The sequence below is a fragment of the Erpetoichthys calabaricus genome, chromosome 10 (assembly GCF_900747795.2).
Source record: "Erpetoichthys calabaricus chromosome 10, fErpCal1.3, whole genome shotgun sequence".
Classification (NCBI taxonomy): domain Eukaryota; kingdom Metazoa; phylum Chordata; class Cladistia; order Polypteriformes; family Polypteridae; genus Erpetoichthys; species Erpetoichthys calabaricus.
In genome coordinates, this window is record NC_041403.2 from 139,261,377 (window position 1) to 139,288,376 (window position 27,000).

Here is a 27,000-nt window from a genome sequence, read left to right on the forward strand (position 1 = left end):
TCCCTGTCCCTTTGAAATAGCCCAGCCTCCTTAATGGACTTTCACTTAAAAGACAACCCCTTATAAAGTGAAAGACTAGTAGAATAGAGGGGACAATCTGAAGAATATGTGTTTGAGCATGCACTGTGAATTTCCCATTGGGATTAATAAAATATCTATCCATGTATCCCATCCATCCATCCATCCATCGGATTGTCTGTGCTGCACTGTGGCTTTTTGTTTTGATGATTGTGGCATGTTGCAGGTAGAAAATACATGTCTGCTTCCATTGAAACAGGTCTCAAAGATATGGAGTAATTTGTCAAATTTAGAACTTTAACCTTTTCGGGGTGGTAGCAGCAGCATTAGTAATGCAGGATGTGGTCTCACTGACTTTTCAGACAGCAACTGCTGTTGCTCAGTGAGCTTCAGCAGAATCTTGTAAAAACTATAATGTAGTCCTTTCTGTTTTGGTCAATCCTGAAGTGGTCATTTTAAGTTTGTGTTTGTCTGGCTGTTGGTGACTGTTTTCTCATTAAACCCACATGTCTGCTGTTTCTCTGGATATTTGGGTAGCACTGACATTCTGAATTTTATTTTGCAGGAATTCTACGAGCACACAAAGATCTTATGGCAAGATGAGGGGGTGAAAGCCTGCTATGAGCGTTCCAATGAGTACCAGCTGATTGATTGTGCCCAGTAGTGAGTTTCATTGTTGCCCTTTATTTTTCGGGTTTAGGGGAAAGTGATCTGCTTGTAATGTAGTGGTGTAGGCTGCTGAGGGAAGTGTGTCAAAGCCAGTATATAAGTAGCTGAGCAATGAATATGGGCAGTCATAATAAATAAGCAGTAACATTTATTTTAATAAAGTTATTGTCCATTACTTAGATTAACTAGTAGGGTCAGAACTTTCATGTTTTAGGTTGAGTTATGCCAGGCGCATGTGTCTTTTTTTTTTTTTTTTTTTTAATCTTTGGTAAACCTGAATGTTAAAAGTGCTGCGATTCTCTTTCCCTCCAGGGGATGCTTATATTTGACACAAGGACAGGGTTGTTGTCTTCCATTCCCATCTTAATTGGTCAATGTTCTTTTTTCATTAATAAAATTCAGAATTTTCTTTATGCGCACTTCACATTATACATGTTTGTTTTGTCCTAACTAAACCCCATTTGTTCAAACAATGCTGAGGGAGTCTCGGTACAAGGAGGATTTGAGATGTAGGACTTTGCTGTAATGGGATTCTTTCTATCCTCTGGGTATCAGATGTGTATTTCCTGCTTATTTATTGTGCTGAGATTTAGTTACTTGGTGGTCGTCCTCCTATTCTGTTTAAGCCATTGCATGTCTCGGTTGCTTTTGTCATTCTTTGAATGCCTTAGTCCTTAAGCTAGCAGTAAAAAGGTCTCATTTGATATTGAAAACGGGGGGCACAGTGAGTAGTACTGACCGCAAAGTGACTGATATGTCATGTGCGTGGCCAGCACGCGGGAGCGGAAGCCATGACCCTCTTGTCGCCGTGTCCTGGAAGCAGCTCCCTCCCAGCTGCATGGCATGTTTATGTAAAGGAGATCCACGGAAGCTGCTCCCTCCCCCACGCTGCTTATGTAAACGGGAGGCTGCCTGTGTGAGCGAGTGGGCGATCAAGGGAGAGAGAGAGTTGGCTATTTATAGTAAGACCTTTTTTTTTTTTTTTTTCTTTCTTTGAGGAGGCGGGGCTGTTTGGTTGGGGGCCTAAGGAATGTGCACTGGGGGCTTGTGCAGAGAGTAGGACTTCTCATGTGCTCCAGAACTTTGCATCCTCCTCCAGGCCTCTTTGCTTCTGTACTCCTTGTTGAAATTAAATTTTATGAAAAAAGATGATGTATATTTAAACATAAAGACTGGCCCCAATTCTCAAGGTGAGCTTGGAGCTGCCAAGTATCCTCGTCCGGTGTAGCTTGGGATTTGATAGTACCCTCCTCGATTCTCTTGTTGTGCCAGGCCGTTTTGCACATTTAGCACGATCTCCTATTCTGTGTTACATGGATATATTGAGCTTTACCTTTTGGTGTCCAGTGGAGTTAATCTGCAGTTAAAAAGAAAAAAGGGATAGTGGATGTGGGCATAAGGGTTGCTTTCACGTCGCAAAAGTTGTTGGGCAGAACAACTATAGAACATGAATTTGGAGTGGCTATTGTGTACCCTTTTTTATATATATATATATATATTTCTTCTTGATATTTTTAGCATTGCTTTTTAGATATTTAATTAAGAAGTGGTGTATTCTATTTATAGCAACTTTTTTCCCCACTGAACCCTTGGCTCTTCCTTAAACTAGTTTTTCTTAGTGTTTATTTTTTCCTAGCCTAGAAATAAGATTAAAAGTATTGTTTTAAATTTCTGTCAGACGTTTAAGTCTTGTGATGGACAGCAGCAGTGTGGGGTTGGTCCAAATGGCTGGTCTCTTTGTCGGCATTGGCCTGCTCTTCATTGCCAGCTCCTTGATGTTGTGGCGAACCGTGGTTTTGAACTGTTTCTTCGTGTGTCAAAGGGTAAAAATAAGGTGGTGCTGTCATTTGACAAACTTAATCTGAAATGCTTTGGTCACAGTCTTGGAACCGGCAGTGTAGAGGAGGTCATGGGTTAAAGTACTCTTTCAATGTCCAGCGTCACTTGGAGCTGCACAGGCAGCCTGGCACCTCTCCAGACCTCTCAGAAGATTTTGAGCTGATATTCTATAAATAGACTATGTGGTTCCATCACCATGGTAACGCTGCTAGAGGCCAGGGCGTCTGGGAACTATTTTAGGATTTGACTTGTAATGTCAAGTCGTTTTGCAAAGCCTGTGTTGCTTCTTTCTTCTTGCACTCTCTTTTGCGAGTTGAAGGACAGTTAAAGCACAGGCCTTCTTTCTGCCATGCTTGATTTTACATGTACCAAGGACCAACACAAAACACTGCAGCTTTGTACATACTGTGTTTTATCTCCCCAGCCCCCTCTGGCGTTTGGGTGTGCAAGAGGTGGTGCAGTAGTGGGCACCCCCAACAGAGTACAAGCAACACAGGAAAAGAGTAGTTGGAGTGTGGGCCAGTTGCAGTTTTCAGTTTCTGCATAGCATGTCTGTATCCTACTCACAGGACTCTTGGCTATTTTTGCCAGCAAGTTACTTTTAAATAGCTGATCTCCAGAAGAGCAGGAATAGCACGTTCTTGCTAAAACCATCTTGGCTGGCCTAACACTGCATTGCAATGTAATCAGGTGAGCAGTTTACAAGCTACCACTGTTCCCAGTAGCTTAGGCACTCCCCAGTGTGGTGGCCTGATTCTCTGGTGTTATCACATGTTTGTTTGGAAGGGCTTATTTAGCTGTCTATTTTCCTGCATATTGGGAAGTGAGCCATAGACCCTGAAAACTATTCTTGAATACTGTGGCTCGCAGTAATGAAGGGAACATGATATTTTTTTGATGCTTGGAAGGGGTTATGTTGGTGGAGGTAGGAGTACACTATTTGCTTTCCATTTGTGAAGTTTTAAATATCCTTTTTGGAGATTCTATCATGTAGGTCTTTTTGCAATTGTAGAGTTCTAACTGCTAAGATTAGTTTTAAGTGGTCTCTCTCTCTCTTTTTAAACAGTTTTTTGGATAAAATTGACATTGTCAAACAAAGTGACTACACACCTTCTGACCAGGTAAGCTATTAAAGTGTTGGTTTTGAGTTTTGATTTGTACAAGTATTTGGATTAACTATGTTCATATTAATCAAGTATGATTTTATTGTAAGAAATTAAATGGGGCTTTGATTATTCTTTGACAGGACCTCCTCAGGTGCAGAGTTTTGACATCCGGGATCTTTGAAACCCGGTTCCAGGTGGACAAGGTCAACTTTCAGTAAGTAGTCTGTTTTAATATCTAGCTCTTATCCTCTGCTAGGCTCAAACAACCAGTGTGTGTTTTCTTGCTACACAGTAATGTGTATGTTCTCATTTCCTGGATTTCGTTTGTAGTGGGTTGGGGGATTTCATGCAGTATAACAAAAAATAGGGGGATTTTGTAAGCTTGGAAGGCTAAGATATCTTTTATTAGAGAATGATTTGATTCATCCTGGACATGTAATTTATTTCGCATGTGCACATGATTGACATTTTCTGTTTCATTAACTGAAAAAATATAAATGCGGTTTAAGTTAAATATTTAATAAAATAAAGTTTCAAACATTATTATAATATTGCTAAATAAATCGGTGAACACTGAGATCACTCAGGATATTTTCATTACTTTATATTTTCATTCTTTAAACACCAGGTAAGCTATGAAAAATAAATTTGTCAGGAAATCACTTGAGAGATTTTTAGATTTTCATCAATATACTGAGGAGACATTTGCTATTAATAAAGTACAAATCAAATCGTAAATGTCTTGGGTTGTAAACTACTTATGCTTTAATTTTCAAAATCTTTCCCTGATTTAAAAAAAAAAAAAAAAAAAACAAAACTATCCCAAATATAAAGCTATTTCAGAATTCATATCAATCAGCCTTTGTTGTTATTTTTTACTTGTGGCATGTTTTTTTTTTTTTTTTTTTTTTTTAAGTGCCTTGTATAAATAATTATTTGCTTATTGCTGTATGCATTCAACTGGACTGACCTTAACTGTAGTAATAACTTGTACCTGGAAACAACATCCCTTTTTCTCCAGTACCATTCAAGTCTGCTTTTACCCCATTTGTTATATTAATGAACATTAGTTTGACTTGAAAAACACAACTGATGATATAAATATAGTGTTTGGTAATTTGTTTTCAGGAGTGAGGTGTGCTGTTCTAGCAAATCTGCTAACTGCATTCTGGGATTATGCACTTTCATTAGCACGTTATCATTGGAGATATTCCAGAATTTACGTATAGCAGCGCTCATTTCAATATTTCTGCAGACTAGAGACAGGTACAGAGAGAGCCATTTGACTTACCTTATTTTTTACTGTCTAATTAGTAGGGATGCACCGATACCGAAACGGGTATCTGGTATCGGCCTCGATACCACATTTTCTAAAGTACTCATACTCGTTAAAAGTCCCCCGATACCGGGGACCGATACCACGGTCTGAGAAATGTCTTATGTTTGAGCGGCGTGTAAGGGGTTAATCACAGGCGCCGAGTGCCAGGCCCCAGCTGCAGCTCAGAGCGGGGAGAAGGCGAGGCGAGACATGTCAGCCGTGTGGAACTATTTCAAAGTGAATGAAGACGACAAAACAAAGGCGGACTGCAAATTGTGCTCAGCGAAATTGTCCAGAGGAGGCTCAAAAGGTAGCGCATTTAACACAAGTAATTTAATCAAGCACCTAAAATCCCAACACGACAACGAGTACAAAGAGTTTACCCACGCTTCTAAACCAACACAACCCATGCTGCAGCAAACTCTTGCAAGACGAGAGAAAATGTCCAGAGACAATCCACGTGCTGTGAAAATAACACAGGCAATTATCGAGTACATTGCATTGAGTGACCAGCCACTCTCGGAGGTAGAAAATGTGGGATTCCTGCGTCTCCTCCATGTCCCAAGATGTCCCAAGCCGCCGCTACATGACTGACACGGAGCTGCCTAAACTACACGACTCCGTGAAAAAACATATCCACAGCCTACTGCAAGCCTCCTCTGCGTTTAGTTTCACCACGGATATTTGGACAAGCAGTGTTAGCCCCGTGTCGCTAATTAGCCTAACCTCCCAATGGATAGACGAGAGTTTCTTGTTTTTTTTTTTTGTTAAATTATATGACTAAAGCTGTTACCTGTAAATTTAAATCATGTTTTTATTAAGTACTCGGTATCGGCAAGTACTCGGTATCGGTGAGTACTGAAATGCAAGTACGCGTACTCGTTTTCCAAAAAAGTGGTATCGGTGCATCCCTACTAATTAGCTTACACTTTCAGTTTTTTCCAGATACTCTAGTTTTCCTTTCCAAAACCATGCATATTAGATTAGATTACCTGATGACCCATTATTAAGTATTGTGGGATGCGTTTGAGCATGGCTTTCTGTTTTGCATTGCACCCAGTTCATCTGGAATAGGCACCTACTCCCCATGGCTGAGAGGTGGATAGATTGCTGGACAGACAACTGTAGCCATGTCCATTACAGTCAAAGGATGAACATGGAACGTTTGTTTGGACCATCATTTCTAAGTTGATTACTCAAATACTTGGTGCTACAAGTTTAAAATATTGCAACTGACATATTTTGGTTACATCATTGTATTCTCCCAATTATGCACAAATCATGCATTTTATTTCTCAACTAAATAATAGATGCAATTTCCTCAATTCCATGCTGAAATTCAAGCCATAAAACTCAATTGTATGGAGAAGCTCTTTTGGATGAATTTTCTGTTGACATATGGAAAAGTTTTAATAGTTTTACTGATGTTTTACAGTATGTTTGATGTTGGCGGCCAGAGAGATGAGCGCAGGAAGTGGATTCAGTGCTTTAATGGTAGGTTTATCTTGCCATTTATCTGTCTTTAAGGATATTTTTTTATTGTTGATTCATCTCATAAAAACTTTCTTCTTTATTTGTAGATGTCACTGCTATTATATTTGTAGTTGCAAGCAGCAGCTACAATATGGTAATTCGAGAAGACAATCAAACAAACCGGCTGCAAGAAGCACTCAACCTTTTCAAGAACATATGGAACAACAGGTAGGGAATTGCAAAGTCAGTCTCTAAAGAAAATCGGAGGCTGTTTTATGTTAAAGCTATAAATGGACAGCATATTTCTAATAGTGTATATATATATATATATATATATATATATATATATATATAAAAAAGCAATTCCAGGATATTTGATAAAGAATGAAAGTTTACACTGGAAGGCATTTTTTAACTTTGGGAATTCAGGTTGTTGCCAACATGTTCTTAAATTTGACCTACTAGATTAGACTCTGTGGATATAATATTACTGCTATATGTTTGGAAATGTCAACAAAAACACAATCACAGCAGTAAATATCATTGTGATTATAATTTTTCTATTATGTAAACTTGTTTATTCCTGCTAGGTCTAGTTGCTCCCAGTGCTGAATGTGCCTGTTTTTGCCAGTGTAGGCTATGGTCTCCTACATCCCTGAATTTAAGCGTTTTTGAGAATTTTTTGATGGTGTTTTTTATTTTTGTATTAATTAAAACATAAAAGCATTGTTTCCTGCCTTGTTTGTTTCCAGCTCTCCCTTGACCCCAAATGGGATCTAATCTAATAAACAATATATTATAAATGTAAGCTTTTTTAGTGTGTATTTTTAACATTATTGTGAAGGCTTGAACTAAGTCCCTGTGAAATATTTGGTAATTTCTATTTTAGGCAAATCTTTAAAGTTAGATGAAATAAAAGTCCTTGGGTGAAGAACAATGGCTTCTATATGAGTGACTATAGTTGTTCTGACTACTTCCAAACACATATGGGGGAAAAAATAGTGTGTGTATTCAAGAAACTTAATGAGAATTTTAAGGAAGGAATATTTTTTTGGATATGCCTTATTTTATATGAAATGCTGCTTACTACTTTTATTTTTCTTCCACATTTTACTGCATTGGAATGGAGATGGTTTATACTCCAAAAATTACTTAAGTCTTTCATCTTGTGAACTGAGACTGTATTAAATTTACCTGCATTGTCTTTGCCTTGATGACCATACTGTACGTATACTGTTCCCAGCATGTTTATGGCTTAGAAACTCGCAAACATTTAGCATTTTGTGTTCTTATTTACTCGTAGCTTAAACATATGGTATTACTTTTAAAGCTGTTTGTCTACAAGTAATTCTTTTTCTAACTTTTGTGAAACGAACAATAACTTATTTGACTCATCCTACGTTATATTTTTTTGTCTGTCATTCTATGAGTTAAATAAATTATTAACTAACATTATTACAGAGAGATGACAATAAAATATGTTAGAAGAAACAGAACTCAGTGGCTTAGTGGGTTGTTGCAAGATAAGTGAGATGCTGAGGAACTGGCTGAGTGTACAGTATGTAAAGCCATGTTTAATCATGAAACCATCTTTGTCTTGGAATGACTGCCTTTCCCAAATCAAAGCCCCAGGCAAAAGAGAAACTGGTGTTTGGTTGCTTAGATGTAACAACTGAAATGCATGATCAAAAAATGATGACTGACACTGGAATGCCTCTCATCTGCTGCAGAGCTCATGAATGTTTTACCAAAGTACTTGTGACAGTGTCAGTGATTATTTTTCTTGCTAACCATGCACCTCTTTGACCTTGTAAAGTAGCCTAATAGGTTCTTGAAAGTTTTCATAAGCAATTAGACTTCTAGGGAGTCAAATGTCAGATAAACACATTGAACTTGGCTTATATAATATCTGAAAAGCAAAAGTAGGCAGAAGTTTAGTAATATGAACATAAAAGTGTGCCACTTTATTTTTAAGTATGTAATGTTAGGGTCACCCTAAAACACACACTTCTTTGAAGCTGTTATATGCTGTAATTAACTACTATTTGAATTGTACTTCTTTTAAAAAGAAATAGTTTTTACTGAATGTTTTTAAAATGCTTGGCTTATGTGTTTTCGGGGAGGTTAACCAGTGTCTGTGGCATGTTTATTGTAGATTTAGTTTGTGTGATGCTGGTATAATAATATTGTACATATTGCTCACATATTATGTTAATAACCATACACTGTTGCATCATGATTTAAACAATATGAAAAAAGACTGAATTAGACCCTCCCTGTCAAATCACTTAGCATGTTCACTCCTAGTCCAAACTGTTATTAGTGGATTGCAGATGAAAACCTAAGGAATTAATTGCCTTTTCTTTAGCATTAACCAAAAGCATAATTAAGCTTTTAGTTCTAATGGATCAGACCATTGAGTAGCCTGCAGTTAATGTAAAACCATGAGCACAATATTCCCTTCTGTAGCCTTAATTTCTACATCCTGCTTTGCTTTTCTGGATATGCTTACAGAGAGGTGTACATCTTAAACGAACGTGAAGGCAGTGGAATATCTTGTTCATATATTTATTAATTATATTGCCGGCCTTGCTTTATGTGGTGCATGATTAATGTCTTTGTGCATAGAAATACTTGCTGGTACAATATGGAAAGCCAAATATATCCTACCAGTTGTTCTAAGTATGGTGACTGCTAACATGACGAGAGTGGAGACTGTAAAGTTTAGCAAGTTTATGTTGTTACACTAAGATGTTTTAGTAAAAGCACCGGGTCGTTTGCAGTGAAGAATTTTTTTTTTTCGTTGTGGTCTTAAGTGTCTCAGTCCATGTTACATTGAAATACTGAAGTATTGGAAGTACTTATTGCTTCTGTTTCATTGTAATCATTAAAGTCAAATATATTTTGTTTTTAGAAGCTGTGTGACAATTCAGTGAATACTATTAGCTTTGTTATTCTAGGTGAAATTGGCAGGGAGACTGTACCTGCATTACTCTGTAAACTGGTATCTCTTCAGTTGTTTAGCTTGCTTTCTTGTGACCAGTAATAAAATAACAGACATTGTTTGCAATATTCTAGTTTTTTTTTTTTGGTTTTAACCCAATCTCCACTCTTTTTATGTACATTTGTATATTATATACATACACACACACAAATATGTGTATATAATGTGTGTGTGTGTGTTTGTATGTATGTTTGTAAGTATGTGTGCGTATATACGTGTATTTATGTGTATGTGTGTGTGTTTTTATATATATATATATATATATATATATATATATATATACACACACACACACACACTTTTTTGCCCCACTGTATGTATGTATGTGTATTTAGTCAGCCACCAATTGTGCAAGTTCTCCCACTTAAAAAGATGAGAGTCCTGTAATTTTCATCATAGGTATACCTCAACTATCAGTCTGATTTTTAAAGAATTTATTTGCAAATTATGGTGGAAAATAAGTATTTGGTCACCTACAAACAAGCAAGATTTCTGGCTCTCACAGACCTGTAACTTCTTCTGTAAGAGGCTCCTCTGTCCTCCACTCGTTACCTGTATTAATGGCACCTGTTTGAACTCGTTCTCAATATAAAAGACACCTGTCCACAACCTCAAACAGTCACACTCCAAACTCCACTATGGCCAAGACCAAAGAGCTGTCAAAGGACACCAGAAACAAAATTGTAGACCTGCACCAGGCTGGGAAGACTAAATCTGCACTAGGTAAGCAACTTGGTGTGAAGAAATCAACTGTGGGAGCAATTATTAGAAAGTGGAAGACATACAAAACCACTGATAACCTCCCTCGATCTGGGGCTCCACGCAAGATCTCACCCCGTGGGGTCAAAATGATCACAAGAACGGTGAGCAAAAATCCCAGAACCACACGGGGGGGACCTAGTGAATGACGTGCAGAGAGCTGGGACCAAAGTAACAAAGGCTACCATCCCAAAAGGCTTTGGGGCTGTTTTTCTGCAAAGGGACCAGGACGACTGATCCGTGTAAAGGAAAGAATGAATGGGGCCATGTATCGTCAGATTTTGAGTGAAAACCTCCTTCCATCAGCAAGGGCATTGAAGATGAAACGTGGCTGGGTCTTTCAGTATGACAATGATCCCAAACACACCGCCCGGGTAACGAAGGAGTGGCTTCGTAAGAAGCATTTCAAGGTCCTAGAGTGGCCTAGCCAGTCTCCAGATCTCAACCCCATAGAAAATCTTTGGAGGGAGTTGAAAGTCCATGTTGCCCAGCGACAGCCCCAAAACATCACTGCTCTACAGGAGATCTGCATGGAGGAATGAGCCAAAATACCAGCAACAGTGTGTGAAAACCTTGTGAAGACTTACAGAAAACGTTTGACCTCTGTCATTGCCAACAAAGGGTATTTAACAAAGTATTGAGATGAACTTTTGTTATTGACCAAATACTTTTTTTCCCACCATAATTTGCAAATAAATTCTTCAAAAATCAGACAATGTGATTTTCTGGATTTTTTTTTTTCTCATTTTGTCTCTCATAGTTGAGGTATACCTATGATGAAAATTACAGGCCTCTCTCATCTTTCTAAGTGGGAGAACTTGCACAATTGGTGGCTGACTAAATACTTCTTTGCCCCACTGTGTATATATAATATATACAGTGCATCCAGAAAGTATTCACAGCGCATCACTTTTTCCACATTTTGTTATGTTACAGCCTTATTCCAAAATGGATTAAATTCATTTTTTTCTCAGAATTCTGCACACAACACCCCATAATGACAACGTGAATAAAGAGTACTTGAGGTTTTTGCAAATTTATTAAAAATAAAAAAAACTGAGAAATCACATGTACATAAGTATTCAGCCTTTGCTCAATACTTTGTCGATGCACCTTTGGCAGCAATTACAGCCTCAAGTCTTGTTGAATATGATGCCACAAGCTTGGCACACCTATCCTTGGCCAGTTTCACCCATTCCTCTTTGCAGCACCTCTCAAGCTCCATTAGGTTGCATGGGAAGTGTCGGTGCACAGCCATTTTAAGATCTCTCCAGAGATGTTAAATCGGATTCAAGTCTGGGCTCTCGCTGGGCAACTCAAGGACATTCACAGAGTTGTCCAGAAGCCACTCCTTTGATATCTTGGCTGTGTGCTTAGGGTAGTTGTCCTGCTGAAAGATGAACCGTCGCCCCAGTCTGAGGTCAAGAGCGCTCTGGAGCAGGTTTTCATCCAGGATGTCTCTGTACATTGCTGCAGTCATCTTTCCCTTTATCCTGACTAATCTCCCAGTTCCTGCCACTGAAAAACATCCCCACAGTATGATGATGCCACCACCATGCTTCACTGTAGGGATGGTATTGGCCTGGTGATGAGTGGTGCCTGGTTTCCTCCAAACGTGACGCCTGGCATTCACACCAAAGAGTTCAATCTTTGTCTCATCAGACCAGAGAATTTTCTTTCTCATGGTCTGAGAGTCCTTCAGGTGCCTTTTGGCAAACTCCAGGCGGGCTGCCATGTGCCTTTTTCTAAGGAGTGGCTTCCGTCTGGCCACTCTACCATACAGGCCTGATTGGTGGATTGTTGCAGAGATGGTTGTCCTTCTGGAAGGTTCTCCTCTCTCCACAGATGACCTCTGGAGCTCTGACAGAGTGACCATCGGGTTCTTGGTCATCTCCCTGACTAAGGCCCTTCTCTCCTGATCGCTCAGTTTAGATAGCTGGCCAGCTCTAGGAAGAGTCCTGATGGTTTCGAACTTCTTCCACTTACGGATGATGGAGGCCACTATGCTCATTGGGACCTTCAAAGCAGCAGAAATTTTTATGTAGCCTTCCCCAGATTTGTGCCTCGAGACAATCCTGTCTCAGAGGTCTACAGACAGTTCCTTTGACTTCATGCTTGGTTTGTGCTCTGACATGAACTGTCAACAGTGGGACCTTATATAGACAGGTGTGTGCCTTTCCAAATCATGTCCAATCAACTGAATTTACCACAGGTGGACTCCAATTAAGCTGCAGAAACATCTCAAGGATGATGAGGGAAACAGGATGCACCTGAGCTCAATTTTGAGCTTCATGGCAAAGGCTGTGAATACTTATGTACATGTGCTTTCTCAATTTTTTTATTTTTAATTTGCAAAAATCTCAAACTTTTTTCACGTTGTTATTATGGGGCGTTGTGTGAAGAATTCTGAGGAAAAAAAAATGAATTTAATCCATTTTGGAATAAGGCTGTAACATAGCAAAATGTGGAAAAAGTGATGCGCTGTGAATACTTTCCGGATGCACTGTATGTATTGTCCACAATACTATCTTAATTGTTGTTTTAACAATGTGCGAGCTGAAATTATCAAGCATGTTGCTTGCTTTGCAAAAAACACACCTCTTTGTTTATGTTACGTCATCACTGTGAGCCTCACCAAGTGTTCATTGTGTTAACTGTGAGAGGAGGAATTGTACCAGCAGAGTTTGAACAATTAACATTAACAAATAAAGAAGTTCATTGTGTTTTCATTACTCTTTTATGGTGGTTTGCACGAAGCATCACATCATGAGTCTCAGTGCAGAAGCTTTTGGAGGTTAACCAGATTTAAAGCCAGACAGTAGCACAACGTGTGCGGTGAACATTGGCTACGATAGGATAACTTAGTCACATGATTACATTTTCTTTCTTTCCTCACTCATACTGCTTGATCAACTTCACTTTTTTATTCAGGTCAATTGCATTCCCAACCCAATAACCCCATACCAAAGTAATAGTAAGATTATTTTAAATGAAGGTAGTCAAAACTGCTTTAAGTAATAAATTGAGATGAAAGAGTTTTGCGGGGCTCCTTAGGCGTCGGGCAAAAAAAAAAAAAAAAATCGTTTGAACGGATGTTTTTATTTCTGTAAGAAGCATATGTCAATTGGGCGTGTTTTATTTCACAAGCCGTCTTGGTTTGGGGTCCTCGACTCCAAAACACATTTTTTCTTTCGTTACTTAAAACACTTGCACAGATCCTCACCTCCTTGCCCTGCGGGAGAAGTTGGAGCAGGTGATAACACAAGGGAGGGAGCATCCCTACTTCAAGCGGCCCTTCTGAGAGGGCTTTCAGCACTGGAGGAATTGTTGTAACATGTATCCATGCTGCTGTGGACAGACTGGTGTTTCTGTCACACACCTTGATGTTTCCTCAGTAGAATTTTACAATTGTTTTATTTTTTCTGATATCTTTGTGCAATATTGGACAGAACTTGAAGTTATAACATTTTTAAACAAATTACTAGGTTTGTTTTTTTTTGTTTTGTATCTCTTGTCCACTGTACGACAGATCTGGTTTACAAATGCTATAGTATTTTTTTGCAGTATTTCACAGAACTTTGGATTTTTACACAATATTACAGTATGTTAGATTTTTGTTCTTGCTTGTATGATTCACAATTCACCTTACAGCAGAGCAGTTTGTTTACCCCAACTGTAATGTTAATGCACTGTAGTTCAATTATGATTAGTATTCCCTTTGGATTCATATCTTGTAACACTTCATTAGTAAGCTACAATTAATATCCCATTAACAAGACCAAGCTAGATCAAGTAGACTTTTACAAACCTATTTTTAAAGGAGGTAAAATTTCGTCTACCGTAATTATTATCGCCAAAGTTCCATAAAATATGAAGATGTAATTTTGTGCCAATATTGTTCATCCCCAATACAGATATTGGGATCCCCCCCTAGTGTAACTACAAATGGGAGATTTAGAATATGGGGAGATTTCAGTATAGGGTTAATGAACTACACTATTTATATTAGTATATGCACATTTTGCATTTATTCTCTGAAATTTTCTCTCCAGTAACTGAAACATGCTGCTTAAAATCAATACTAAAAATCAAAATTCAAACATTGTGTTTATACTCGGTGAATTTCAAAATAATTCAAGGTATTACCATTTAAACAAACTAACTCTGTTTTTGTAGCAACATACTTCTAAAGTCTGGTTTGTCACTGAACCACTTTGTTACATTTGTAACATTTTGCTATTTCAAGACTTATATTTGCCACATTAGCTGGTTAAAAAATATTACTAAAGGTGTAATATTTAACAGAAGAGTTGAATTAATTCAGTTTTTAAATGTCAAAAAATTTTAACGATTTGTCCCAATTTCAACTGATTTCAGAACACCTGATAAATAAGGTTTCTTGTGTGAGAACTCACTGTTATTGCTTGATGTTTGCCAGAATTTGAAAATTACTTGGGCAATTTATAACTAAGAAAGCATTGCATTCTTCAATGCTCTGTGCAAATTGTGTGTTTTCACTTTTGGATTATGCTACTAAACTTTAGCTTGCCTTCAAAAACCAAAGGAATGATACCAATTTAGTATTTGCAGATTCATATTTAGAAATGAATTATGCTGTTGTGCTTGTCTGGCTAACTCCGTATTTTGTCATTATGCATTTCAGTTAACACAGTACATGTCGTATGAATAGGAAGATGTCTGTTGTCATTTGAAGCATTGAAATATTAAAATTCTAGCTGCTCATGTACTCGCCGGTGTAGTAAAGTGAAATAGCCACTTTGTTTGAATCTTGCTTTGATGTTTTCTTGCTCCAACTGTTGTCAGTGCTGCCAGTCCTCCAACATCCTACCTTCCTATATGCGTAACTGTGGATGACTGGAAAGTCCCACCCCCCCCATAAATCAGAACTGTATACACCAATTAAGAACAGAATGGGTGCTTAGACTGATGGACACCAGTAGAAGTGCTCCTTACAATCAGAATGAATGTGAAGCCTCTGTTCATTTATCAGGACTGTGCAGGACACTTTTATTAAAAAGCGATTAATTTCATTATCTTTTCAACTACTCTTACAAATGCATGACAGCACAAGTTAAACAGTTACACCTCATCTGATTAGTAATTTATATTTGCTCTCAAACAGTTTCTGAACTAACTCCATAATGGGATAAAAATGGCAATAATAAGAGCCTGTGTGTGTGTGTGTGTGTGTGTGTTTTGTTTTGTTTAAACCTGTTTGATTCCTGCAACGGCACTGAAAATTATTCTGCTTCAAACTCCGTGCACTTCCAGCCTTGATTTCTACTGTTTTTTTCTTTTTGACATGTTGAAGTGCTGTATCATCACCATGCTGCCATTTCCATATAAAGTTTTACTCCTGGTTTTCTCCTGTATTATTGTGCCTTCCAAAAAAAAGTGTTTACTTGCAGTCAGACAATTGCCCAGTAATACAGTAACAACTTTCTGTGTACTATACTGTTAAAAAAAAAACTAGTACTGTTAATTTTTGGGACTTTGGTATTGACTTGCTACCAAAAAATCTACTTTGTGACATCCCTACTGCATTTGCTAATCAACATGCAACATTTCACCATTTTCAGAAATTATGCTTAGTGAGAAGAGCTACTTTAAAATATCTGTCAACCTTAACTGAAAAATCTCTTAAGCATATTTATCAGTAATAAAAATTTCCATTTTCTTTATATGAGCAAAGACACATTTGAATAATATATATATTAAAAAAACAAAAACTGTCAGTCAGTGAAAAACGGGATGATTATTTTAGGTTGTGGTTTTGGTCTGTGGCTGGTTTGGTTCCCCACTCCCTTTGGCATTTGAATAGTATAATCCTGATAGCAGTTTAGTATTGACTCCTAATTCATTTTTCATTTATGTTCTTTTTTTGTATAAATTGTCACCCAGGTATAGCCTGCTTCATTTAAACTCACCCATGATTGCCCATAATACTTGGTCCATAATACTCCGTGGGTAAGTGTAGCTCAAGAGGCTTCAGTGGTAACACAATTTTTTTTTCTCTTCTCCCATTGTATGTCTATTCAGAAGCTCAAAGTGGGGGTGTGTGCATTGAGTGAGTACCAGTGACAGACCGGTTTTGAGCCATTTCTAGATATGTCATTCAACCTCTTCTACAGAAGCACAAGCAAACTGGCAAGGTTTATGTTGGAAAATAGTGACCGGGCACAGAAGCCAAGTGCATCAGCTCGCCTCTCTTCTGAATCATATGTCTGGCAATGGCTATCAGCACAGAACTGGCTAAAAATGCAGGGACCCTGGTACAACTATCTACAGTCCAGCAAAGTCTTATAAGATGTGGTCTTTATGGAATGGTTGTAACAAAAAGCCATTCCTCTGAGGTGGAAATAAAGCCAAACAATTCACCTACACATGAAAACATAAGCACTGGGATGCAGAAAAATTAGTCTGATTAGTCAAAATTTAAAAATTGATCAAATTAATGGCTCCTTCACTGCTAAGAAGTACAAGCAGAATCATCATACAGTACCGTCAGGGTGGCATGTGATTGGTCCCAGCTACGTTCTGCAGCATCATTTTTAAAATAAAAAGCTAAAGTGCATTTGAAAAAGTATTCACAGCGCATCACTTTTTCCACATTTTGTTATGTTACAGCCTTATTCCAAAATGGATTAAATTCATTTTTTTCCTCAGAATTCTGCACACAACACCCCATAATGACAACGTGAAAAAAGTTTACTTGAGGTTTTTGCAAATTTTATTAAAAATAAAAAAATTGAGAAATCACATGTACATAAGTATTCACAGCCTTTGCTCAATACTTTGTCGATGCACCTTTGGCAGCAATTACAGCCTCAAGTCTTTTTGAATATGATGCCACAAGCTTGACACACCTATCCTTGGCCAGTTTCGCCCATTCCTCTTTGCAGCACCTCTCAAGCTCCATCAGGTTGGATGGGAAGCGTCGGTGCACAGCCATTTTAAGATCTCTCCAGAGATGTTCAATCTGATTCAAGTCTGGGCTCCTTCTGGGCCACTCAAGGACATTCACAGAGTTGTCCTGAAGCCACTCCTTTGATATTTTGGCTGTATGCTTAGGGTCATTGTCCTGCTGAAAGATGAACCGTCGCTCCAGTCTGAGGTCAAGAGCGCTCTGGAGCAGGCTTTCATCCAGGATGTCTCTGTACATTGCTGCAGTCATCTTTCCCTTTATCCTGACTAGTCTCCCAGTTCCTGCCGCTGAAAAAACATCCCCACAGCATGATGCTGCCACCACCATGCTTCACTGTAGGGATGGTATTGGCCTGGTGATGAGCGGTGCCTGGTTTCCTCCAAACGTGACGCCTGGCATTCACACCAAAGAGTTCAATCTTTTTTTCACCAGACCAGAGAATTTTCTTTCTCATGGTCTGAGTCTCCTTCAGGTGCCTTTTGGCAAACTCCAGGCGGGCTGCCATGTGCCTTTTACTAAGGAGTGGCTTCCGTCTGGCCACTCTACCATACAGGCCTGATTGGTGGATTGCTGCAGAGATGGTTGTCCTTCTGGAAGGTTCTCCTCTCTCCACAGAGGACCTCTGGAGCTATGACAAAGTGACCATCGGGTTCTTGGTCACCTCCTTGACTAAGACCCTTCTCCCCCGATCGCTCAGTTTAGATGGCCAGCCAGCTCTAGGAACAGTCCTGGTGGTTTCGAACTTCTTCCACTTACGGATGATGGAGGCCACTGTGCTCATTGGGACCTTCAAAGCAGCAGATTTGAACTCCAATTAAGCTGCAGAAACATCTCAAGGATTATCAGGAGAAACAGGATGCACCTGAGCTCAATTTTCGAGCTTCATGGCAAAGGCTGTGAATACTTATGTACATGTGCTTTCTCAATTTTTTTATTTTTAATAAATTTGCAAAAATCTCAAACATTTTTCACGTTGTCATTATGGGGTGTTGTATGCAGAATTCTGAGGAAAAAAATGAATTTAATCCATTTTGGAATAAGGCTGTAACATAAGAAAATGTGGAAAAAGTGATGCGCTGTCAATACTTTCCGGATGCGCTGTATCTGCAGAGAAAACACAAACATGGAATACCACTACAGATAACACGTCCCCCTGCCCTACAACACAGACCTTGACATCATTGACCCACAGTGGGATTATTTACAGACAGAGAAGCAAATAAGGCACACAGAGTATGCAGTGGAACTGTGGCACGTTTTCTAAGAGTCTTGGAACATTTTATTATAGGAGAACTTTTAGAAGCTGCATGCAAGTGGACTTATGAGAAGGTCTCTATATGTGTGGATTCAGTTTCAGATGTGGTTGGCTTACTATGGCCCGCAAATACTACACACAAAATTCCAGAAATAAATGATCGCCAGATTCTATGCACAGAGCATAGCAAAAACCCTGTGTATTCCTGCAGTATGTAGGTGTGTACCTCTGCGGCTCACGTGTCATCAAGTACAGTATAAGCCAGCATCTGGCCTCCTTGATGTCCACATTAATTACTCCGTTATCACGGTGTTGCAAAAATAACTCTTAATTTTGCTTAATGATGGCCTCAAAGTGCAAAAATACATGTAGTTATGTTGGCAGTTCTTCAAAACCTAAAAGAAGCTTTGAAGTACTTCCCATCAGTGAAAACAACAAAAAATGGAAAAGCCATTGAGTAAACACATTTTTACATTTTATTTCTTAAAAATATCTTACTGTGGGTAAACTGTGTGTGTGTGTGTGTGTGTGTGTGTGTGTGTGTGTGTGTGTGTGTGTGTGTGTGTGTGTGTGTGTGTGTATATTTTTCAGTGCTGCATCATCCTGATGGTAAAGCTAAAACAACATAATCCCATTCATTCGAGAGAGAAAGAGAGAGAGCACCAGTATAATAATGTACAATGTAAATGAAAAATTACTTTTCAGGGTTTTTTTTTCCGTTCATCTGTGGTTTCAGGCATCATAGTAGATGTGGGGTGTGCATATACAATATGTATGTGTATATTTATTATATATATACATACATACATACATACACACACTGTATTCCATATGTACTGTATCTGTGTGTAATATGTGAGATTCACATCGATCTGACAGTGTTTCTTTAGTTTTGTCACAAAGTTCTGCATAATGTGCTAAAGCTTTTTGTTTGGTTTATTTCATAGTGGAGTAGACCATATGAATGAGAGTGTATTTAGTTAAACATCATTTATCTGGTCCACTTGGATTTTTTTATATTGATTACTGAAAGCTTTTCTCATATGCTATCCATATTACTAACTGAGAATGCTAAACCGGATGGACGCAGGGACATCCGGCCATGGGCCGTGGCCGCAAAAGACGTACTGCGCAGGCGCCCCACAAACCCCCCCCCAAGCAACGTAAACCGGACGGATGGAATGCAACGTAAACGCACGAAGCCATTGCACACGAAATGGGACACACACAAAGAAGAGGATTGAGACCCACGACACCAAAAGCCACCCTCCAGTAACTGAAATAAGAAATGAGGCCACACGCCCCTAGGACACCAAAAACAAAGGAGTCACACGCAGGCACACACAGCACACGAAACGGTTCGCACACAAAAAGGACGATTCAGCCCCACGACACACAAACACCCCCTCCACTAACAGAAATAAAAACTCAGGCAACAAGCCCCCAGCACACAAAAAAAAACAAGCCGCGAGCGCCACACAAAGCCCATTGGACACGAAACGGGACAGACTACGGACATAGCACGTGAAACGTACACAAAAAGGACGATTCAGACCCACGACCACACTAACGATTGCGCCAGTTAGCTGACAGCGCGTTCAATAATAAGTCAACTTTTCATGGAAATTCATTGGGATTAATGAATGTCATTTGCAATCATTGTCATTCACTTAACTTCCCTGAAGAAACAAATGGCAATACAAGTAATGAATTTACACGTTGTTGTCAAAAAAGTCAAATTACACTGCCTCCTTTACATTCATATCCTGCATATCTACAGAAGCTTCTAACTAACGAAGTACCTGAAAGTAAAAACTTTATGAACTGCATTACATCCTACAATAGTTCATTTGATTTTGCATCTACCGGAGTAAATATCAGGTCACCAAAAGGCAATGACCCATACTGCTTTCGCGTATGTGGACAAATATTACATCGCATTGGAACAGTGCACCCTGAAACAAATCAAGAACGCAAATATGCACAAATCACGTCGGCACCTACAAAGCGCTTCTGAAACCGCGGAAGAAAAAATGTCTCGGCTCCAAAAACACATGTCACTCCTTATTCCAAATACCGGTCCCAATCACAGAAACATCGGTATCCACTATGACAATGCACAGTAACAATACACGTGACATCCGTCTTGCCACACTATTAATTATAGATGAATGTACAATGGCATCCAGTCACTTACTCAACACCATTGATAAACTTCTACAAACGTTGATGAATAATAATATTCCCTTTGCGGGAAAGGTACTTTTATTAGGAGAAGATTTTAGACAGTGCTTAACTATTACTCCACTTACAATGCGCTCAGCTATTGTTCAGTCCACCTTAAAATACGCGGACAATTGGCATTGCGTTGATGAATAATAATATTCCCTTTGGAGGAAAGGTACTTTTATTAGGAGTACATTTTAGACAGTGCTTACCTATTGCTCCACATGCCATGCGCTCAGCTATTATTCAGTCCACCTTAAAATACGCGACGACGTCATATAAACAACACGAGACCGAAACTACAATACATATACAGGCGCGAGACCTGATTGGTGATAATACGAAGAAACGAACAGTCCGCATATTAACAGTGAGTTCGATCCTACTTATTATTTATCCATATTCCTAACGATAAAGATCAAACAAGTCATCAATTCACGATCACGGATACAAAACTAGATGGCTCGAGTAACGGGACCACAAACACGAACCCGCATCAAAAAAAAAAAATTCACCTCGGCAAGCTTCTAAAACCGCGGAACAAAAAATGTTACGCGGACAATTGGCATTGCTTTCTAAAGATACACTTGGTACAAAACATGCGATTTCCACATCCCGAATATAACAATTGGTTATTACAACTAGAACATTGTACACTCACCAATACAGATGGACTTCACCCAGATATTATTACATTTCCTCAACCCTTCATCTGCGACGACTTACTTACGGAGATATTTGGAACAGCGGTCTCATTAGACCAAATGCCCCTTTTAACACAACGAAGTATATTATGTCCAAAAAATATTACTGTTGATCACATTAATAACCAGGTCATTTCATTACTTCCTGGAGAGTCACACCTCTTTCTAAGCTCTTACAAAGTTGACTCTGATGACGACAATGACCATCTTAATTTCCCTTTAGCATATTTGAACACTATTAACCCAGCCGGATTACCACAACACAGTCTTAGCGTTAAAAATGGAACAAGACTCATGCTATTAAGAAACCTTAACACTAAACAGGGTTTATGCAATGGTACACGTTTAGTCGTCTAAACCATAACACACAATGTTATTGAAGCGACAGTTCTTACAGGATCACATGCTAACAATACTGTTCTAATTCCTAGAATTGACCTTACAAGTTCTGACCTGGAATTACCTTTTACACTTAAACGGAAACAATTCCCCATTAAACCTGCCTTTGCCATGACCATCAACAAATCACAAGGACAAACCATGCACAAAGTTGGCATCTACCTATCTGAGCCCGTTTTTGTACATGGACAACTTTATGTGGCCTTCTCACAACTTCGACGTTCATCTGACAAAGTTAAGGTCATAAATGCTCCATGCCAAGGAAAACTCATTCAAGGACAAGACACTATCTTTACTACTAATGTTGTTTACAAAGAAATTTTCCAATAAACCTTTACTCTGTGCCAAACACTTTATTGTTTGCTTCCTATCTGCGTCATCTACACCTTCACACTATGCTATTTCTCATTCATACATCACGCTCTTTGTAATTTCACAACACCAGGGGTTGGTGAGCGAAGCAAGCAGGGGGCGGAGCCCCCTAGTAAATATATATATGAAAGTGAAGGGACCGTGGTGGTGGGTTGGCACCCTGCCCAGGATGGGTTACCTGCCTTGTGCCCTGTGTTGGCTGGGATTGGCTCCGGCAGACCCCCGTGACCCTGAGCTTGGATTCAGCGGGTTGGAAAATGGATGGATGGAAGTGAAGGGACAAAAGGTTAACTTTGTTGCACCACTAACAGAACAAAAAGCACATTCCAAAAACAAAATTTTCAGTTTTCATAACAGTTTGTTGTATCTGAAAAACCTGAACCTGCCTCGTTTAATGCTGGCAGAGAGTAAAGAGAAGTAATTATTCTGAATTTGGTCTTGTAGTGTGTCTTGGGGATAGCACTTATGCTAATAAAAGATCATTGTGGAATATGGAATGCAAAAATGCACAAGTGCTAGTCATCAAAGACCAGCAAAAGGACTATGAAAGGTCATAATAATTGAATTATCTATTTTATACAGTTGTGCTTGAAAGTTTGTGAACCCTTTAGAATATTCTATATTTCTGCCTTAATATGACCTAAAACATCATCAGATTTTCACTCAAGTCCTAAAAGTAGATAAAAAGAAACCAGTTAAATAAATGAGACAAAAATATTATACTTGGTCATTTATTTATTAAGGAAAATGATCGAATATTACATATTTGTGAGTAGCAAAAGTATGTGAACCTTTGCTTTCAGTATCTGATGTGACCCCCTTTGCAGCAATAACTGCAACTAAATGTTTACGGTAACTGTTGATCAGTCCTGCACACCGGCTTGGAGGAATTTTAGCCCATGCCTCCGTACAGAACAGCTTCAACTCTGGGATGTTGGTGGGTTTCCTCACATTACCTGCTCGCTTCAGGTCCTTCCACAACATTTCGATTGGATTAAGGTCAGGACTTTGACTTGGCCATTCCAAAACATAAACTTTATTCTTCTTTAACCATTCTTTGGTAGAACGACTTCTGTGCTTAGGGTCATTGTCTTGCTGCATGACCCACCTTCTCTTGAGATTCAGTTCATGGACAGATGTCCTGACATTTTCCTTTGGAATTCTCTGATATAATTCAGAATTCATTGTTCCATCAATGAAGGCAAGCTGTCCTGGCCCAGATGCAGCAAAACAGGCCCAAACCATGATACTACCACCACCATGTTTCACAGATGGGATAAGGTTCTTATGCTGGAATGCAGTGTTTTCCTTTCTCCAAATATAACGCTTTTCATTTAAACCAAAAAGTTCTATTTTGGTCTCATCCGTCCACAAAACATTCTTCCAATAGCCTTCTGGTTTGTCCACGTGATCTTTGGCAAACTGCAGATGAGCAGCAATGGGTTTTTTTTTGGAGAGCAGTGGCTTTCTCCTTGCAACCCTGCCATGCACACCATTGTTGTTCAGTGTTCTCCTGATGGTGGACTCATGAACATGAACATTAGCCAATGTGAGAGAGGCCTTAAGTTGCTTAGAAGTTACCTTGGGGTCCTTTGTGACCTCGCGGACTATTACATGCCTTGCTCTTGGAGTGATCTTTGTTGGTCGACCACTCCTGGGAAGGGTAACAGTGGTCTTGAATTTCCTCCATTTGTACACAATCTGTCTGACTGTGGATTGGTGGAATCCAAACTCTTTAGAGATGGTTTTGTAACCTTTTCCAGCCTGATGAGCATCAACAACTCTTTTTCTGAGGTCCTCCGAAATCTCTTTTGTTCGTGCCATGATACACTTCCACAAACATGTGTTGTGAAGAGCAGACTTTGAAAGATCCCTGTTCTTTAAATAACACCGGGTGCCCACTCGCACCTGATTCTCATCCCATTGATTGAAAACACCTGATTCTAATTTCACCTTCAAACTGCTAATCCTAGAGGTTCACATATTTTTGCCACTCACAAATATGTAATATTCGATCATTATTTTCCTCAATAAATAAATGACCAAGTATAATATTTTGTCTAATTTGTTTAACTGGTTTCTCTTTATCAACCTTTAGGACTTGAGTGACAATCTGATGTTGTTTTAGGTCATATTTATGCAGAAATAAAGAAAATTCTAAAGGGTTCACAAACTTTCAAGCACATTCATTTTGCCAGGCATTTTCTTACCAGCTTCTTTGAATTCATGGTTATGAAACTTGAGGGTATACAACAAGGGAGCACTTGGTCTGAATTCAATAGTGGTCTGTCTCACACTGCCCATCTGTCATTCATTCATTCATTCATTTATTTATTTATTTATTTATTTATTGTAAATGAGAACAGACTATTCTTACAAAATAAAAAAAAAAAACAAAATACAAAATATAAATTTCATGATAGTTTATATATAGAGTTAATGTTTATAAAAAGGTTTCTATTTACCATTGTAATTGTGATTTTTAGATTAAGTATTAACCAATAAAACATTTGTAGTAGTATTTTCTCTAACTTAAGGGATAAGCAGAGAGTCTATTTTCTTAAATAGAGATCATCTCTGATTGTAGTAATTTCACATTAAATTTGTTTAAATAGGCTTATTCTGTAATAAAGATAATTGACTAAGACATTTAGAAATTACAGTGGCATTCAAACATTTCTGTTACTGAGACTATCAGGTCATCAAGCAAAAGATGACCTGATTTCCAAAAGGCATAACATTAAAGATGACACATTTGTTTACTACTTAAAGCAAGGTTTTTTTTTTTTAATTTGCATCATTTACAGTTTCAAAATAGCAAAAAATAAAAGCCCAAAGTAAAAGTTGGGTACCATGGTCAGTTCTTAGTAACAACCTATAACAACAACAACAACAACATTTATTTATATAGCACATTTTCATACAAAAAGTAGCTCAAAGTGCTTTACATAATGAAAAATAAAAGACAAAATAAGAAATTAAAATAAGACAACATTAGTTAACATAGAAAGGAGTAAGGTCCGATGGCCAGGGTGGACAGAAAAAACAAAAAAAAACTCCAGAAGGCTGGAGAAAAAAATAAAATCTGTAGGGGTTCCAGGCCACGAGACCGCCCAGTCCCCTCTGGGCATTCTACCTAACATAAATGAAATAGTCCTCTTTGTAGTTCGGGTGTTTCACGGAGTCACTTGATGCTGATGGTCATACAGACTTCTGGCTTTTAATCCATCCATCATTGTTGGAACATCATAGTGCTTTGGGTAGATGGTGGTGGCGCGCCACCACCAACAGGACACCGGAAAAGGAAACAGAAGAGAGAGTAGGGGTTAGTACAGATTTTGAATGAATAGTTATTATAATGAATTGGATATACAGAGTATCAGGATTAAATTACAGTGAAGTTATGAGAAGGCCATGTTAAAGTAATGTGTTTTCAGTAGTTTTTTGAAGTGCTCCACTCTATTAGCCTGGCAAATTCCTACTGGCAGGCTATTCCAGATTTTAGGTGCATAACAGCAGAAGGCCGCCTCACCACTTCTTTTAAGTTTTGCTCTTGGAATTCTAAGGAGACACTCAGTTGAGCATCTGAGGTTACGATTTGGAATATAAGGTGTCAGACATTCCGATATATAAGCCGGGGCGAGATTATTTAAAGCTTTATAAACCATAAGCAGAATTTTAAAGTCAATTCTGAATGACACAGGTAACCAGTGTAGTGACATCAAAACTGGAGAAATGTGTTCGGATTTTCTTTTCCTGGTAAGGATTCTAGCAGCTGCATTCTTCACTAATTGCAAACGATTGATGTCTTTTTTGGGTAGTCCTGAAAGGAGTGCGTTACAGTAATCTAGCCGACTGAAAACAAACGCATGAACTAATTTCTCTGCATCTTTCGATGATATAAGAGGTCTAACTTTTGCTATGTTTCTTAGGTGAAAAAATGCTGTCCTAGTGATCTGATTAATATGCGATTTAAAATTCAGATTACAATCGACGGTTACCCCTAAGCTTTTTACCTCCGATTTGACTTTTAATCCTAATGCATCCAGTTTATTTCTAATAGCCTCATTGTATCCATTATTGCCAATCACTAAGATTTCGGTTTTTTCTTTATTTAATTTGAGAAAGTTACTATTCATCCATTCTGAGATACAGGTTAGACATTGTGTTAGCGAATCAAGAGATTCGGGGTCATCAGGTGCTATTGATAAATACAACTGTGTATCATCAGCATAGCTGTGGTAGCTCACGTTGTGCCCTGAGATAATCTGACCTAATGGAAGCATGTACATTGAGAAGAGCAGCGGACCCAGGATAGAGCCTTGTGGAACACCATATAGGATATCATGTGTCTTTGAGTTATAATTACCACAACTAACAAAGAATTTTCTCCCTGCCAGGTAGGATTCAAACCAATTTAAGACACTGCCAGAGAGGCCCACCCATTGGCTAAGGCGATTCTTAAGAATATTATGATCAATGCTGTCAAATGCGGCACTCAGATCTAAGAGGATGCGAACAGATAAATGGCCTCTGTCTGCATTTACCCGCAAGTCATTTACTACTTTAACGAGTGCAGTTTCTGTGCTGTGATTTGTTCTAAAACCTGACTGAAATTTATCAAGAATAGCATGTTTATTGAGGTGCTCATTTAACTGTATAATGACTGCCTTCTCTAGAATTTTACTTAAGAAAGGCAGGTTAGAGATGGGTCTATAATTTTCAAGAGCAGAGGGATCGAGATTATTTTTCTTAAGTAGGGGTTTAACTACCGCAGTCTTTAGACAGTCTGGGAAGTCCCCCGTATCTAATGACGAATTTACTATGTCAAGAACATTATCAATAAGCACGCCCGATACTTCTTTGAAAAAATTAGTTGGTATTGGGTCAAGGGCACAGGTGGAGGGTTTCA

At 38.6% G+C, this 27,000-nt stretch overlaps 1 protein-coding gene across 2 annotated transcripts in view; it reads left to right on the forward strand.

Annotated features, from left to right (window-relative positions):
- Window positions 1-27,000, forward strand: part of gnas (GNAS complex locus) — a 98,220-nt gene that overhangs the window by 57,551 nt on the left and 13,669 nt on the right. For both annotated transcript variants that reach the window (XM_028811946.2, XM_028811947.2), the window contains exons 5-9: window positions 584-681; window positions 3,593-3,647; window positions 3,773-3,846; window positions 6,386-6,444; window positions 6,531-6,651. In XM_028811946.2, the coding sequence (XP_028667779.1) occupies window positions 584-681; window positions 3,593-3,647; window positions 3,773-3,846; window positions 6,386-6,444; window positions 6,531-6,651 (407 nt within the window). The remainder of the gene's footprint in view (window positions 1-583; window positions 682-3,592; window positions 3,648-3,772; window positions 3,847-6,385; window positions 6,445-6,530; window positions 6,652-27,000) is intronic.